This window comes from Lobosporangium transversale, assembly GCF_002105155.1.
Source record: "Lobosporangium transversale strain NRRL 3116 chromosome Unknown BCR41scaffold_15, whole genome shotgun sequence".
In the NCBI taxonomy this organism is placed as follows: Eukaryota; Fungi; Mortierellomycota; class Mortierellomycetes; order Mortierellales; family Mortierellaceae; genus Lobosporangium; species Lobosporangium transversale.
The window spans coordinates 508,005-525,254 of record NW_019028993.1 but is presented as its reverse complement, the minus strand read 5'-3'; the positions used below and the strand labels follow the sequence as shown (position 1 = coordinate 525,254).

Here is a 17,250-nt window from a genome sequence, read left to right as displayed (position 1 = left end):
CTGTCAGATCAACATTGCCCTCTTGACATGCTTCCCAGATGGTTTGAGCACTACGTCTCTTAGGAAGGACTTCGTACTTAGGGATCTCGACTGAGCTTGACGATGACACATTAGAGACACGTCTAGAGTCGCGGGTAGGGATCGTAGGACCAGATGATCCTGATGAACTGCCACTGCTAATGGACATGGAGCGCTTGGATGGCCCTGGAGAGGACGCTGAAGAGGCTGCAGACACGGCAGACATCTTTCTTCTCTGAGATATCGGTGGGATGGGAGGGAGTGTTGGCTGTGGCGATGATGAGAGAGGGAATTCTGACTCACGGGGCGACAGGAGTTCGTAGGATCGCAACAGAGGGCTAGGGAGGTCCCTGTCATTGTCAATAGAATATGATCTAAATGACTTGACAGATCTGGAGGTACTTGATCCATGGGAGTCGCGGGATGATGTCTTAGCGGAATATGCAGGCCTTTTGGGTTGCTCTTCTGTTTGATGGGGAATAAAAATACGATGTTGGTTAGTGACCATACTTTTTTTTTTTTATCGTGATTGCAAGGTCATATTACAAATCTCCACACACCAAGACTAAGGTCCTCGACCATTCGGGTTAAGGCACCAGAAGGTTGCTTCAAAAGGACGCCAAGAGTCTGGATAATCCAGTCAATTGAAGGGCGCTCCAGAGGGTTGGAGTTCCAGCATCGGGTATAAAGGTCTTCAAAGATGGGGTCGGTACCCTCTACAGGACGCTCCCGACGACCCGCCATGATGCTCTGAGCCAAGTTCATCAAAGAGCCGTCCTCGACACTGCAAGCAGCAATCTGGTTCTCAAACGGAGGGCGTCCGCTTGTAATCTCCCAAAAGACCATGCCGAGTGAATAAATATCACACTCGATAGAGTAACGTGTTCCGTTCTTTGTAAGACGTTCTGGCGCAATGTATCCCATGCGAGCTGGGTGTTCCCGTGAAGAGATCACCTCTGCATCTCGAGTCGATCCAAAATCCGAGAGAACTGCGGATCCGTTGGTGTCGATTAGGATACTTGCAGAGTGCAGATGGCGATGACGGTAGCCTTTGTAATGAAGATAGCGCAAGCCAAGGGCAATGTCCATCGCAAGGTTGTACCGGTCGGTCCAGGTCAAGTGTGGATGAAAGTTGACGAGATATGAATGTAGGCTACCGTGCTCGTTGTGCTCTACTATGAGATATGGGATGGATGTGGATGGATCGACGGTGAATCCGTGCAAACGCAAAATCTGTGAACAGCTATTTCCGAGCTTGTAGAGCAAACGGACCTCCCTCTCGATCGTGGGCAGATCACCAAAGGGTTCTCTGATCTCGATATCGCGGTCCTTCCATCGCCCTGTGTGGATGTTGCCGAAGCGGCCGGGGATATATGCGTCATAGATGATACTATGGATTTCCTCAAAAGCAATATATGGCGCAGACTGCTGCAGGATCTGCAGGATATTCTGCTCGACCGGAATAACTGGTACGGTCATTGATATGTACTATCTTTGAGGTAAGAGTTAAATACTGCTATCAAGTAAAAGGAGAAAAAAAAAAAAAAAGGCACACATGAGAACCTTCTATCGATCATCCAGTCGTATAAGGTTATGAGAGAGGGGAAAAAAGATGATTCATCCTATTGGTTATCTCGATAGACGACCATTGATCATCATCCTTTCCTTCACTACTAAACGTTTAGAGGAAAAAAAAAAAATCTGGATCTCCAAAGGTGATTTCATTGGTACCACTGCGATGTTTAATAAAGTTCCCATCAATAGTAAGTGTAGTGACTTTCTATAACTGCATATCCAATTGTACTTTCTCTCGATGGAACCTGCTTTCACACACAAAAAGAACAGAATAGATAGCAGGATGGGAAACGCTAGAAATGTTGATTGTTTGTTGTACAATTCAGTGTAATTAATTAAGGAAAAAATATTATCTAGGCGCCCTATCATGAATCGTGGAGAAAGCTCTCCCTCACACGCCATGAAATACACACTTAATATTGAGCACAAGCGAGACAAGCCAACGAAACATTAAACGCTACATTGCAGATCACTTGAAAGTTTTGCACTTTTATACTATGCCTATCAGCAATGCCTCAGCAAGATAGACGATTGTGTTCCAAGATAATCTATTAATTTTGAATCTGTGTATCTGTGCTGGATTTATGGTACTGAATCGATACGGAGTACTGATCCCGCACGTGGCCAGATGAAAAAGTGCACAAAGATTTGTGTGTATTTTTTAAGGCGTCCAGAGTAGATAGACCATCCAACAGTACGCTCGGACGAATATATTAAAGGCACCGTGAATAGTGAAATTACTTACAATTAAAATGTGAGTAAGATTTTTTTTTCCCTCCTTTTCGTTAACAGGCTCTTTCTAATAGTTGTAATGGCAAGTTGGAATAATGAAGTTGACGAAGATGTTGAGGATAGAGCTGGAGTTAAGTCTAGAGGTTCGTGAGTTAATAAAGAGAGAGTGATGCTGGCTAGGTTGGTAGGGGATATTTAAATGAGTGGGATAGTTAGATGAAGATCAAAGTGTAGGTCGTCAATGAAGGATAAGGATGATGGCAATTAAATGCGGGGGAGAGAGAAAGAATGGTGGAGAGCGTAAAAGAAATAAGACGACAAGGATGTCGAGAAATGAAAGAGCAAAAGAAAAAAGGGAAAGGAAAAAGTGGAGGAAAAGGAGAGTAAAAAAAAAAAAAAAAAAAAAAAGGGTTTGCCAAGTCAAAGCCCGGTGATTATATAGGATATTAAATAAAGGGCTTTAGTTGGCTGGCCAAACTATGGTCTGGGTACTTTTTTTCAGAACAATGAATCGAGTGAACGGGCGATTGAATAAAGATCAATTGAAAAGCATGATTGCAAACAAAGTTTTATTTAGTTGAAATAAATCGCAACAAGACTACTCAACTATTCAACACACAGACAAATGAACCATTTTACTCAGGATAACAGGTAAAAGAAAAAAAATTATGTGAGCAGTAAGAAAGTAAGAGAGCACCAGGCAAAATAAAATAATAATTATAATTCAGTCAGTAGATGGATTCTCAACCATTAAATTAAGCCCGTCCGGAGTTCGAGTACAATATTCATTCCGTCCTATTTACTTTGTGAGGATGTCTTCGGCAGAACAATATATATTTTACATATTTACCTGCAATAAATTAACTCCTTATCTATTAGTTCCTGCAAGGGAAATGAAATTGGAGGGAAAAAAAGGCCAAAAAATAAAAAAATAAAAAAAAAAAGACTTTTTCCTCTGATGACATCTGCGAATAGCCGCCAGAAATGGAATTGACTAGGTTCCTGCCTTGGCGCGTCGCAATACTATTTTTTTTTTTTTTTTTTTTTTTTTTGTTGATGGTTCAAAACCAAATGTGGATGTAATCGCCCGAAGTGTCATCAAAAGTGAGCGGATGAAGAGTAAAAATAGGGGGACGGCCTTTCTTTTTTTATCTTTTCAGCGACATTGCTGAAGTAAAGGACTTTAGGCCGTTGGTCGCGGTGTTTGTCTGCTTACAAAACGTTCCTGATGACCCCTTATTTAAGCTATTGTTTATATTCCATATAACCCAATACCCAATTGCTCATTGGGTTGCTACTACCCCCATCAGAAATGGCGGGATAATAATAAAGCAAGATCGGCGACAAAAATAACGCTCAGGCGAGCCAAACGTGTCAGATAACTGGACCAACACGACCAGGACAAAGGAATGACTTTGAGGGGAAGGGAGACAAAGAATAGGAATAGGAATGAGGAACTGTTGGGTCTTACCAGAATTGAGATCTTACTTAATACCTAGATACTGACTTAATAAGATGATGGCTAATGATAGGAAAAAAAAAAAAAAAAAAAAAAAAAGTACAGTTCTGGTAAGAATCTGGGCCTTAGATGAAGAGGGAGAGAGTATGCATAGTGTGCTGATGTTGAAAAAAAAATAATAATAATAATAATCGCTTGGTACTCTCTTGTAAAATATCCCACGGCGTTAAAAAAAAAAAAAAAAGACAGATCAACGCGATTGATATCAGATCGATTCTATCTCTACTGGCTTTCTTTGGCTACGCTTTTTGACTCTGTTTGCATTGCCATGATTGAGGTTGCCTAGAACAAAAGTAGTCTTCGAGGTCATCGGTACGTTCTCATAACCCTAACATCAAGAGGTAAAACGGCTTTTGTTCGATGCAATCTGGCCAATTCATTTTAAAAAAGATACTCCTCTGTTAGTACACCGAGGATCGAGATTAAAAATAAAAAATGCAGCCTTTCATCATCTTAGTTGATAGCAGTACCCAATGGTCCCTGATGGGAGTATCGCACTGAATGATATCATCTATACAAGTTCCTTATTGGCTCCGCTTTCCCCATCCTCTGAAAGCATTGTCCATAAGGAAAGATGTCATAGCTCTTTGATTCTCCTACCGGCTGGCGGCAGTAGAGCAGGAACCTGTTTTTTTCCAGTACTAGAGCACCGTTGAAAGAGGAATAGAAAGCAATCAAGGTTCTACCATTAGTGCTATTACCTGCACTCAATCTTAAAAGTAGGCAGATCAAAAGATTAACAAGATTTTTTAAAAAAGGTAGATTGATGGGCAGATATGATATTCAATATAAATATATAATTTATAATAAAATGAATAGTTTTTTCTTTTTTCATGAATGCGCCTTCTCTCTTTCAGGGCTCAATATGGGCTTTTAATCCCATTGTCAGTGTCACACAATGAAATGAAATTAGAATTTAATATAACTCCATTGCCGAAGGTGAATGGATAAGAGAACCCAAAAAAGACAAGGAATCTTTCTATTTTGTCGGTCAGATCACGGATACGAGAATAACATGGATAATGCAAAAAGCATGAGCTTTTGTTGTGCATATTGTTCTCTTTAGGTGTTGTTGTTATTATTTATTTATTTACATCCAGATTTAGATGAACTATGTAAATGAGATATAGAAATGATAGATATTTCTCTCGTCCGACAGTCAACATGTCCTGACATATCACGAGAATACATGTCTCCAGCATTAGGCCCTAATTCCTTCTTTGTGCCCAATAATTAGAGATGTAGCGTAGATCATTGGGTAGAAAGACATAAAAAAGGACGGTAAGGTGCGCAAATAGTAAATAACATCACCAATGAGGTCGTTAGCCAGCGAGAATCAGAACCGTGCGCTGCTCATTGGAGTTTACAGAGGCTTACTGCGAAGGAAAAGGGCGCACTAACCCTATTCTTACATTAGGTTGGGCAATGAAGTGCAGAAAAAGATGGTCAATAAACCTTTCTTCTTCTTTTCATTTGACGTAAAGAATTACAGGAAATCCATTCTCTTTTCATAGATGAGAAGAGACACAATGAGAGATGGCTGCCCACCACATTAAACACATGTCAAAGCCAATTGAAATTTCATCCAACTAAACCATGGGAAAGAACTTTAATCTTCTCAATGCTGTAGACTAAAAAAAAAAAAAAAAAAAAAAAAAAAAAAAGCACCCATGCTCAATTTTACAGAAAATAGATGTTATTTATTCATGATTCAGTACCAAGAGGGTAAAAGAATGTCCATTTTGAAAAACGAGCTACTGCATGCCCTAGCCCGTAACGGAGCTTGAGCAAAGCACGTCATTGGACAAAAAAAAAAAAAAGGCACATTCGGATTCTTCTGGTGTCAGATAGACCATGGCCCGAGATTATTGCGAGTATAGATATCCATTCCTCTCAATCTGCTCACTTGTCCCCCGCTCGCTTTTGTGTGTGTTTTTTTGCACATGTTATGTGGGATAGATCAGTCCTACAAATATAGGATAGCACATACAAATATTGTTTATTTATTTATATATTTATTTTCTTGCTATAAATTCTCATTTCCTTACAAAACTCCATCATATGCATGTTGTTCTTGCCTCCATTGATATATATATATATAAATATGTGAACGCCAAGCGCCCTACTTGGATTGAATATTGAAACCAGGGCTCACATTGAAGCAGGAGAAAAAAGTCAAAGTCATTTCGCGTACGGGCGAAGGAGCGAGCTATTTTTCAGTATGCAGTATAAAATCAACAGACGCGTTTTTTTTTTTTTTTTTTTTTTTTCGCCCACCTTCCAAAACGTGTGTGGTACATTTCTGTACTCACGTCTCACCAGAACAAAAAGAAAATAAATACAACAGCCCAATAATATACACAACGTTGAATAAAAAAAGATCAGAAAAAGTTTACTGTTGTCAGTGTTTGATATCGCATGCGTTGTTAGCATATGAAAAAAAAAAAGTTTATTTTTTTTTTAAAGCTTCAAAGTGAAGGGCTTGGCTTCCAAATTGACAGCTCTCTGATACAACACAGAAAGGCTTTTCTCATGCCTTTCATGTGTAATCAGTTATGCATGTTTGAATATGTTTTTCTTCATAAACAATGAACATCAAGACATTTTTAAGAGCAGCAAGTGGAGCGTGCAGAAGAAATAGAGCCAACTTTCTCCTGCATGTGGAGGGAGAGGGAAAGGTGAGATTGTCATAGAGATAGCCAAAAAAAGATCAATGGGGTTTGTTGTTTAGTAACATCTGCTTTTTCATTTTTCAGAATAACCCAATCGCTTCCGACTCCATGTCTTCTTTAGGCGGTGCTGTTTCTCCTGCATGGGTCTAGAGAGCACCATTGTTGCTTCCTCTCCACGCAAATATTTCTTTAAAACATTGTTTGCTATACCCCACATGTACATGCGCATACACACATACGCATTTTGCTCTCTCCACATCCCATCAGAAGATAGGAATGTAATTCCGAGAAAGCCTCGGACCTTCTTTTTGTTGGGTTGTGTAAGGTAAACCATACCGCTTTATGAATATCAATAACTATGAATCAGTTCCTTCTTTTCTCCTTCACGCGCGTGGCTTTCATCCAAAACAAGATGCATTGTCTCTTTTTTTTAGCTTGTCTGTGCTCCGATATTAACTCAATTCTGTTTAGTGTTAATGGTATATGTGTATTTGAATGTCTATGATTGTATGCAATGTATAATGTACACTTTTTTTTTTTTTTTTTTTTTTTTTTAGCTCTCAACACCTGAACTAGAACTCAATCCTCCAATTTGACTTGTCTATTGCTCCTGCTGCTAAAACAAATTACTATTCTTATCGTTGTCGTTGTACGATGGTGTACCTGCTTCACTTCTACTCCCTAGCATCACGCATTAGCATTCTTGGCACGTGCAACCATAGCCATCGTCCAAGGATCATCCGCCATCAGGAGCGAGTTATTGTTGGTGATGCTGTTCGACCGACTGGAATCACTCACTGGTGTAGAATTCTCAATCGCTCTCAAAGAAGATGGAGATGGAGAGTGGGAATGAGAGTGATGAATCCCTAGTCCTACTCCTAGTCCACCTCCTCCAGAATAGTCCAAACTTGTCTTGCCTCTTGGGAAGTATGAATGACCATGGCTATAGTTGTTCTGAGAAGGCGAGGAAGAAAACAAGGGGTGCTGCTGCTGTTGGGACGTTGGTGAGTTGCGTCCATGGCTATCCTCCCCTCCAAAGCCATTATTAGCACTACCACCACCATAGTAACTGAATCCAGCACCGACCAGCTGTGGTGAAGGTGATCGAGGCACGGGTGTAGAAACATTAACGTTGACAGATTCCTGAGACTTAGATACGTCATTAACGTTGGTGTCAATACTAGAGCTGTTGTTATTACTGTTGATATCGCCTGCTATTGGTGTTGCTCGCTTAAAATAATAAGCCGAGGCTAAATTATCAACCGAGCGTGGCTGGCTCCGCTGATGATTAGCTGTTGCCCTTAAAGCTGCCGTTCGGTCTCGCAAGCTATTATTGCTGTCTCTATCTCTGCCTCTGTCCATGGAGTTGCTACGGTGGTCTTGCAAAGATACTGGCGTACTTGTTCGTGGTTTGAAATCTCCTGTTTTTGACGAAGATGTCATGATAGGGGGAGAAAGCGGTGATGGAGACGATGGCGATGATTCTTTATAGTTGGTGTTGCTGTACTCATCGTTTGGGGCTGTGGGAGCAAACGCTGGAGATACTGAGCCAAGGGATGATGACAACGAGCTTCGGGTCCCACCAGACGATGGCAAACTGGATTCGTTGCCACTATCTGCACCATTGCCAGTAATAGCCAATGGTGTGCTAAATCCAAGCCCTGTCGCTGAGCATGATCCAGACAATGGCCCTGGGCGATGTTCGTTTGCGAGTTTAGTATCAACATACATCACATTGCCATTGCTAGCGTCAGGCCTACTGGATAAGAGCGCTGCTGTGATCGCTGAGGCCGTGCCCTGGAAAGATTTGGACCGGTTCCAGCTCTGACGAGGAGGCGGGGACAATGATGTTTGTGGTGACACCTCTGGAATGCTGGGCTTGCGTACTGCTAAAGGTGCAGAGGTATTAACTGTAGCAGTGGCAAAAGCTGCATTGGCGGCTACTGTCGCTACAGGAACAGGGATTTGGGTAACGTCGATGCTAGGCCGCGATGGTGCTGTATCCGACTTGGAGCGGTTGCCTCTAGCTTTAGCCTTGGAGCTCAGCCTCCTGGAGTTAGATGAGGACCTCGAGAGCAACGAACCCAACGTTGAAGATGAGGTTTGATGCGTTGGAGTTGTTGTAGGGCTGCTGATAGGACTCATCGTTGTTGCGCTAGCAGATCCTGAGTAGGAGCTACTGGGGGCCATTGCAATCGCATTGGCAGGGATTATCAACCCAGGGGACGACAATAGACCTGAATCTTTCTTGGAGGATTTTTTGGAGCTCGTAGAACTCTTGGTCTTGATAGAAGGGGACCTGATAGAGTTGTGATAAAGATCCATGGGATCTTCGAGTGGACTAGCCATGGTCAATAGTGAATCTGAGGCCAATGGGCTGCTAGGAGAAGAAGTCTTGGAGAGGAAGCCCGAGTCAATGGTATTTATGGAACGAGGGTGGCTACTACTATTACTGCTGCTGTTACTCGAAATGCCAGCAGAAACCTGGTTGGGCCTTTTGAACTCGGCCAAGCTATAATAAGGATCAGGGTAATAATATTGCAATCCCTTATCTTCATCTTCCTCTTCCAAGTTGCCCAATGTAGTCTCAAGGGCCAGCGCCTCAACAGTAGCAGGAATAGTGGATCCGCCATGAGGCGATTTCAAGTCACCACCGTCGACTATCTTGTAATCATTGTCCTGCTCATTGAAATCTTGGCTAGGCCTGCTACGGTCCCCACTATTGCTCTTATGAACCCCTCCTGAAAGTTTGGAGAACACTCCCCGTCGAGGAACTTCCTTGGGTTTGTTGCCCTTTGAGTAAACCAGAGCATTATCGAGACCTGAAATGAGATGACTGTTTCGTCTGCTACTTTTAGTCTCCTCCATCGAAGACTCCAACTCGAATTTCTTGGGGGGCCCTGTACGGTCCGTATCATTCTTGTTACGGCTTACAAGCCATTTTTTTCGGAAGCCTGACATAGATTTCTCAGCTGTATTGCTATTTGTGGCTGTAGTAGCTGTGATAATAGAGCGGTAGTTGCTGGGTGAACTCTGGTTCCGAACACTGTCGCTGTTATTGTAGTCAAAGGCGGAAGACGTCGATGATGATGGACTTGTTGATAATCTTGTCCAATGCATAGGACCGTCTGAGTGGGCAGAGAGTGGCTGTTCCCGGTGATCAGTCACAGGAGGTTCACTCCATTCATCGATTTTATCTGCAACAATGCCACCAACTGCGTAATACTGTCGATTTGATGGTAGGTCATCATGCGATGTACGCACGCTGCCACTATGGTTAATGAGCACATCGAGCCGCCTACTATTGCCAGGATTACGCTTGCTGTTATTATCGGTACTTTCGTACATATCAAATGCAGATGAGGAAGGGCTATAGTCATCCATGTCCTGCATGGCCAAGACAACTGGAAGTAATGCGGAGCGGTATTCTGCAAGCTGTTTCTGCAGACCTGTCAGCTCTTGCGGCTGGTTCTGTCTCTGCTGCCTTTGATGCTTTTGTTGCTGCCTGCGACTATTACTTCCAGACCGGAACCCACCACTTGCGCTATAGGTATCTAACAGATCACCATAGGAGTCGACTTCTACAGCTGTGTTCGCAATCGTACTCGGCCCTTCAGAGTACTGTCCAAGTGATACAGTCGCATTTGAAGCCGTAGTACTCGTATCCAGGGATGGTGGGCATAGCTCTAAAGGGCTTGAAAGACTGTTCTCTATCCCCTCCTGTGATGTCTTTCGGATATGACCCCATCCACCGACCTCCCACCCCGTTGTTCCAGTGATAATTTCTGCTGTATCTTCGTACTTTTCCCTGTTACTGCTACTGGCAACGCCATCCTTCGATGGAACCGCTTCATCTATTTTGTGCCGATATTTAAGGTAATAATAGTAAAAAATAAAAAATAAAGGTCAGAAATATTCAATAAAGTATATAAAGCTTGCATGAATATGTATATCAAAAGGAAACTAAAGTCCCTAGGATATTCCCATACCAGGAATGGCACACTTCTCCTCAGGAACACTGCCGCTATCACTACCAGCAGCATCGGCATCCGATAATGAATTATTCATGAATCGACTCATTTTCCAAGAATTATTCATCTGAGATGCGCTGGCTGACGTCAACGCAGGTTCCGGCTTCTGAAGTGGTTCCATGCTAGATGGCCGAAGGCCTGCCAAGGGATCCTTGTTAGGGCTGTTGTTGCTGAAATGGGATGATGAGGCTTGATTGATCGCTGTCGCCTCATCTGATCCCCTAGCTCCCGCCGAGGCCCTTCCCATGTTGCTGTAGTATTGATCAAATGAGTCTGACCGAGCATGCCCGTGTTGATGACCATCCTCTTGATTAAAATCTTGATTGAATACTCTGTTGCTCTCCATTGACGCGCCTCGATTTCGGGATTGAAAGAGGCGCAAGCGACTGTAGGCGTTACTGATGCTGGTGTGATGGTTTCCATGATTATTACTGTTGTGGCTGTTGGTGTAGTAGTTGTTATGGCTACTGCCATCATCGGTGAAGCTGTGACATGGATTCACTTGGACAGAGCCATCGACGGAATCTCTTGGAAGACTGCATTGGTCGCCTTTATCTCCACTAGAGCGGCCACCAAGGCGAGATCCAATAGGAGAATAAGGCGATGATGTAGTGCCATTTCGATTTTCACTATGTATGAAAGAGTCCTGACCACCACCAAAACCGCCACCAAAATCACCAGTAGCAACGCATCCGGCGCTGCCATTCCTCTTGCGAGACGACGACCCACCATACCTGCTTCCTCCATAGCGACTTCCACCACCCACGCTGTTACCTTTGACCAATCGGTTGAAACGTTTTCGATAGAACCGAATCAAAAATGCCGGTGCAGGCAGAAAGAAGATAGGATTGGTAGTCGCTCGTATACACAAGTCGAGTGCTTGAGCCGAAGGTTCAAAAATGTCCTCGATTTTGTTGCAAAAGTAGATGTTCAGGATAGCATAGGCCTAGACCGCCATAAAAAAGAAGAACATAATGTGGTTAAGATCTCATTTTTAAATGCAGGGGGAATGGCGATTGAGGAAAAGCGCGCCAATGTTTAAAAAATGAGTGATGTTTCTTTAAGCTTACCACAGTAAGGATCATTAAGCAGCCCAAGTACCAAACGCCGACGGCCATCATATCGCTGTCGATGGGCCTGCCGACAGAGCTCTGGCGATGATGGCGAACCAAGGGGATAAAGAGAAAGGAGGAGACCCAACCCAAGGTGAAGAGCATTAGCATCTGATGGGTCAAGTATACCCATGTTACGGGACGGTGAAATACTGACTTTAACGCATGAGGTAGGTATTCATAATTAGGCACCCCAGTGATATTGTAGTCAAGGGGAAATAGCGGTGTATTGCATTTCTGGGCCCTGTTTATATGTCTTTCTAGAGTGTCATTGCCCATGATATTGGCGTTTAATATTACGTCCACTACATCTTGGATCTCACTTGGGGAGATGTGATGATAAATGACCTTTTGATACAAATAGCTCACAATGTTGCCAGAGGCTACGAGCGCATAGATAATGATCCAGGCCATCGCCAGCCGCCAAAAGATATTTTTCTTCCCCGCCATCGGGTAAAATCCATTTCCGACGGAGACAATTGCATACGTTAGTGCCACCATCCCTATGCTTTCAGCTGCAAAGTTCCAGAGCCAGAATGCATTGGACGGGACCTTGCGGTTGACATTGAAGGCCCCCATGATTGCAATCGAAAATGCAAGGAACGTACTAAAGCAGGCATATAGGCGCAGTCGAGTCCGCGCACGATAACATATTATGATTGCCGTGATCAAGAGCAAACCAATGTATCCCAATGAGACATAGTAACTTGTAGCTGCTGGGAGAAGATTCTCTCCCATTCCCATGCGTGTGCCTTTCCGAATAGATGTAGTATCGTTAGTGCACAACGACGCAGGGTATGCTTCAGCTGTTTGTGGTGGCGGCATGTTGTATTATAAGTACGAGAGGTTGAAGTATATGTACAAGTGCGGAATTAATGAAACCAAGGATTATAAAAGATAAATGAAGAAAGGCGCGTGCACAATCGTTCTAGAAATGAGAATGAAGAGAAAGAGTGAGTGAGGCTGAGAGAAAGGAGGCTTGATGATCGTCGCTGCTAAGGATGATAGACAATCAAGAATGGTGGAGGGAGTTTAATGCGCGTACACTATCATCAATATCAGTATTTTCTTTCTTGCTGTCAACAATCTCAACAGAAAAGACACCGTGCAGCGGCGAATGTCTGTCAATTAATGTTGAAATCTGATTGGCTGAAACGTCTTTTCAGGAACAATGGCAGATAAAAAAAAAAAAGTAGTGACAGTCAATTGGATGAAAACTCCTCCTCTCCAAAAGATACGAAAGTATGATGATGGAGGATGAGAGGAGGAGGGAAGAGAAGGAAGAGGAGGGGGAAAGCAAGAGAGAAGATGGGAGGGAGTGAATGAGATAGGGATAAGGCTATTCCGCTTTGATGAATAGAAGTGAGCAATCGAAGAATTAGTGTTTATAGGTGGAGAGAGAGAAAGAGTTGTGTGAAGAGAGAGTGGAATTGCGATCAATAAATGAATGAATGAATAAATGAATGAATGAATGGACGAATGAATAAGCGAGTGGATCAATGCCGATGGACGAGTAGATCTGCAAGGCGATGCTGGAGAAAGAGAAGAAAAAAGATAAAAAAGATAACAAGAATTGGTTGGGATAGGAGACACAAAGAGGCACAAAAGACAAAGTATTTGCAACAGACAATGTGTGCCGGGGGGCAATCTGAGTTGAATGGATGGGAACAAGCAATTAACATTAATAGCCATTCAATCATCGTTAATCTATTGCACCCGTATACGCCGTCCATTTTATGAACACTTCTATTGCTCTCATTTCGATGTTTCTGACTTTTCGCTTCAAAAAAGGCCTTGTTAAATTTTTGCCTGTTTTCTCGAAGCAAGTAAAGTGAAAAGGATGGTCGAATGCATAATCGATCTTTTTTTTTTTTTTTTTGCCCCTGCCTGTCGCTGCCGGTTTTTATCGTCCCTCCCTTGTCTGGTCTGCTGGTTAGTAAGTGAGTGGAGGAGATGTTTTGTTTGTTTGTTTGTTTGTGCCATTATTAATTTTATCTGCAATCAATAGACACATCAGCACTTTGGTGCAACAAATGGGGAATAGGGGTTGATGCACCATTCACAAGCACATCAGTTGCTTGTCCAACCCTTCCCAGTTGGCATTTCGCCGAATGCTGACCATAATAGTCAATTTAATCAAAAGTCCTTGAATTTATCATGTCCAATCGTGCCCATTCTTTCATTCTTTATAATCTTTGTGCTCGTTCCCTCGATCTCAAAGGTTAGGAAGGAGTCAGGGGGGAGTTTTCATTGTGATGATTTCTTAGGCTACCAAAGTTACAGCAAATAATGACGGCAGTCCAAAGAAAATTGGGCTGTTGGTACAGATATATTAATTTACACAAAAGAAAAAAGACTTCTCTGCCATTGTCTGTCCAAAAGAGAAGCGGATGTGTAAAAATATGCATTGCCAATAAATCATACTGCAGTGTGCTCTTTTTTTTTTTTTTTTTTTTTTTTTTTTTTTTCGTTACACCATCAACACTATCAGTGAATAAAATTCTTTTCCATAAACAGGTTCCCAAGGCTTATTTTTGCTTTGATGTACATTTACTACACACGTGTAGCGCACATCATGTTTAATACATAAATCTGTCCCAGCATAAACATTAACATTATATCAGCATCAACATCAACATCAACATCAACATCAACATCAACACCAACGTCAGTCTCAATAACAACAACAGTGCAACAGCAACAGCACCAGCAGCAACATCAAAAGAGGAAGCTTTGCCGATAACGATGTATCAGATAAGTGTAGGTCGGCCTGAGCCCAACCATATTTAGCTCTCTTTGAAAATTCTGCATTAAAACTTGCAGCACCACACTTTGATCGTGCGACCATCTGATATAGATCATGAGCAGATTGTTATCTGGTTGGCTTCGATCTGCGAAGGGTGTATAGAGCGACGAATGTATGCATGACACTCATGAAGCTTTTATCAATATTCTAAGGATAATTAATAATACTTCAATGATAAGACTAAATAGCGTTGTGGATAAAAGAAGAAAAAAAAAAAAGCACTTTTTCTTGTTACTCTTTCATATTCTTTCCTCCTTGAATATCCCTAATTCTTTTCATTTATATATATTATTTTCGTCCGCCTCAATTTCCGCCCCACATTCGGAGTTTTTGTTCTTATGGTTCTGTTGTAAACAGAGGAGTGAACGGCATCTCCTTGGAGGGTTGTAACCTAGAATTAATGATGATAAGATAAAAAAAACAAAAAAAAGCCCCCAAAGGAGAGTACCATGCGTGAATAATAAATAAGCAGATGGCGAATCAACATATCATTGGATCGATGGCTCACTCTAATAAATAACATTTGTACCAATTGTCTCCATCGTATTCTGCATTGCCTTCGATCACATGGAATGTGTAAATGTAACGACTCTTGTCGCTACGGTTAGCAGGAGATTTATGAAGGACAGACCCATGGATCAACACCAGCGATCCCGCTTTGCATTCTGCCAGCTCGAATTCTTCATCAGGAATCTCATGCTCCTTTTCACCTCTGAAAGTCACTCCTGTCGAACTAGGATCGCGGACAAATCGGCGGTTGACAGGATACTCTATTGGTCAACACGTTCAATTTTGTTTTCTTTTTTTAGTTAGATCACCCCTTGCTTCAATGAAGGAAAAAAAGATGCTGCCAACGACTTTTTTCTTTTTAAGATGTTATCGTGCCGAGATATTGTTTGGATGCATTCATTACTCTTATGAGAGCCAGGCGCAAATGAGAGAGCGCCATTCTGGGCTGTGCAATCTTCCAACGCGAACCAGAAACCACGAGCAGATAGCGGCTCGGTGTAGAGGAAGGTCGAGTCTTGATGAGGGGGGACTTCGCCACCAATCTTTGGTTGCTTGAAAATCAACATTGACTGCAGAACACGCGGATCCTTAAATTCCAAGTCTTGCGCAAGTGCCTTCATCTGCTTGGACAAAGACAAAGCGCGAAATTTGGGTTCCAACTCATGGAGGGCTGTACAAAAAAAAAAAAAAAAAAAAAAAAAAAAAAAGGTTTTAAGCTAAAAGAAGGGATTTGTACGCCCCTAAAATATCCAGAATAAAAAATCTCACCATGTCCAATCTTGTTGATGGCACGTGCTTTGGGCACGACTAGGTTTCCTTGTCTGTCAAAAGCTTCCTCTTCAAAGAAGTACCGAATCTTGTCGCCCGAATTCAAGAAATAGTCATCGCCAATATGCTTCTTTTCCTATGGATAGAAAGATTGGTGACGTCGAATTTAGCCACCGACGATAACGAACATTACAGGAAGTAGGTCTGTCTGTTTATAACTGGATATTTATATCTATTAGCACAAACCTCCCCTGTGCCAGTCGAGAAGGTGGTCATGGGGTGACCTTCAAGTGAAAAGGTCTCGAGCATCTCTGTTGCTCTGGCACGAAGGTCATCAGCAGTTTCCTTTGTGAAAAAGTTAGGAATAACAAGGTATCTACGAGTGATCCCGTTCGCAAAAACAAAATCGAAGTTGAACCCGATCGGAGGTTTCTTTATTTTAGTACAGGTTAAATACTCCATTCACTTCTTTGTGTGGGTGATATGGATAGTGTCTACAGTAAACTAATGATTGATCACTTTGCTTCGCTTTACTTACCCATCTTCATCAAACTACAAAATCATACGTGATGCATTCAACATATTCAGTTGCAGCGATTGTGTCATAATGGAGGTCAGCAGTTATGCTTTTTTTTTTTCATGTGCGGATACAGACTACGAATCATTAAATGAACGTTGTGCAAGTCCACAAACCTTTTGTTTCTGCTCAGGAGTCAAGAACTGAAGCTGTGTCATGGTGAAGAATGAGTCAGTATATAAAAATAAGAGAGAAGGGAAATGAATGGAGCGAGGCAAATGAATTTGGAAATGAGGACGGTTGACTTTGTTGCTTTTGGAGTTGATGTCCCACGGAGACGTTTTTCCCACATGTGACATGTTGTTAGACCATGTTAGATCAATAAATTGAACTTCCCCACGCCTGTATAAATATATACTTTGCCCCTGTAAAAAATGTAACCTCAGTCTCCGAAATGGCACACAGAATAAATAGCGGAGCCCTGGATGATACATGTGTAATAAAATATATAATATAGAAATGTATTATATATATATTTATCAATCTGTTTTACATGCACTTATATTTCCATGTGCATGTAAACCCAATATGTCTCTTTTTTCTTAATGCAAACAGCCTCGAGAGAAGACAAGACAAATGAAAATGATCCTTGCCTTCCTTGACCTAGACCGATCTTTCAAGGGCTTGTCATCTCAATGTTGAACCGTTAACAAGCAAAATTTATCAGGTAGATATATTGATGCATTGCATGCATTACATGATTATCTGTTTTGTCTCGCATTGAAAGTATAAATTTGAGCATGCGTCCTTTTTTATAGTTCAAGACAGAGTAAGAGTCTACCCGAACTGTACAGAACTAAAACAGAGTCCTCTGGATTACAGATCACTTTGTTACTCTTCTCATTCTCCATCTTGATTTGATTCTTCATTCTATTTGACATCGACATCAAGCCTCCATCATTCTTTTCCTTATTATCGTTTGCTTCTTTT

At 42.0% G+C, this 17,250-nt stretch overlaps 4 protein-coding genes across 4 annotated transcripts; all 4 read right to left on the bottom strand.

Moving 5' to 3' along the window:
- Positions 1 to 639: 639 nt before the first annotated feature.
- On the bottom strand, positions 640 to 1,200 carry BCR41DRAFT_297410 (kinase-like domain-containing protein; the record flags this gene model as incomplete). Its single annotated transcript, XM_022020454.1, has 1 exon — positions 640 to 1,200. A coding segment is annotated over one exon (561 nt), but the record flags the coding sequence as incomplete, so codon positions are not given.
- A 381-nt stretch (positions 1,201 to 1,581) lies between these two features.
- Positions 1,582 to 2,266, bottom strand: BCR41DRAFT_45915 (hypothetical protein). The gene has a single exon (XM_022030859.1). The coding sequence runs from the start codon at positions 1,993 to 1,995 to the stop codon at positions 1,648 to 1,650; it is 348 nt and encodes a 115-aa protein (XP_021882147.1). The 5' UTR covers positions 1,996 to 2,266; the 3' UTR covers positions 1,582 to 1,647.
- A 4,937-nt stretch (positions 2,267 to 7,203) lies between these two features.
- BCR41DRAFT_395593 (hypothetical protein) lies at positions 7,204 to 12,484 on the bottom strand (the record flags this gene model as incomplete). The annotated part of the gene is made up of 3 exons (XM_022028741.1): positions 7,204 to 10,370; positions 10,506 to 11,493; positions 11,618 to 12,484. The coding sequence occupies 3 exons, from the start codon at positions 12,482 to 12,484 to the stop codon at positions 7,204 to 7,206; spliced, it is 5,022 nt and encodes a 1,673-aa protein (XP_021882146.1).
- Positions 12,485 to 14,663: 2,179 nt separating this feature from the next.
- On the bottom strand, positions 14,664 to 16,571 carry BCR41DRAFT_352230 (phytanoyl-CoA dioxygenase). The gene is made up of 7 exons (XM_022023924.1): positions 16,437 to 16,571; positions 16,282 to 16,295; positions 15,990 to 16,119; positions 15,744 to 15,879; positions 15,379 to 15,645; positions 14,995 to 15,235; positions 14,664 to 14,856 (listed from the first exon to the last, which is right to left on the bottom strand). Exons 1-7 carry the CDS (start codon positions 16,476 to 16,478, stop codon positions 14,802 to 14,804), a joined length of 885 nt encoding a protein of 294 aa, XP_021882145.1. The 5' UTR covers positions 16,479 to 16,571; the 3' UTR covers positions 14,664 to 14,801.
- Between the last annotated feature and the right edge of the window lie 679 nt (positions 16,572 to 17,250).

Excerpts from the sequence above, each read along its gene's own strand:
- BCR41DRAFT_45915 (XM_022030859.1), bottom strand. The coding sequence starts at position 1,995 with ATGGCGTGTGAGGGAGAGCTTTCTCCACGATTCATGATAGGGCGCCTA.
- BCR41DRAFT_352230 (XM_022023924.1), bottom strand. The coding sequence starts at position 16,478 with ATGACACAGCTTCAGTTCTTGACTCCTGAGCAGAAACAAAAG. Across the intron at positions 15,880-15,989 it reads TCTCGACTGGCACAGGGGAG|GAAAAGAAGCATATTGGCGA; the intron begins GTTTGTGCTAAT and ends TTCTATCCATAG. Across the intron at positions 15,236-15,378 it reads TGCGCCTGGCTCTCATAAGA|AGTATCCTGTCAACCGCCGA; the intron begins GTAATGAATGCA and ends GTTGACCAATAG.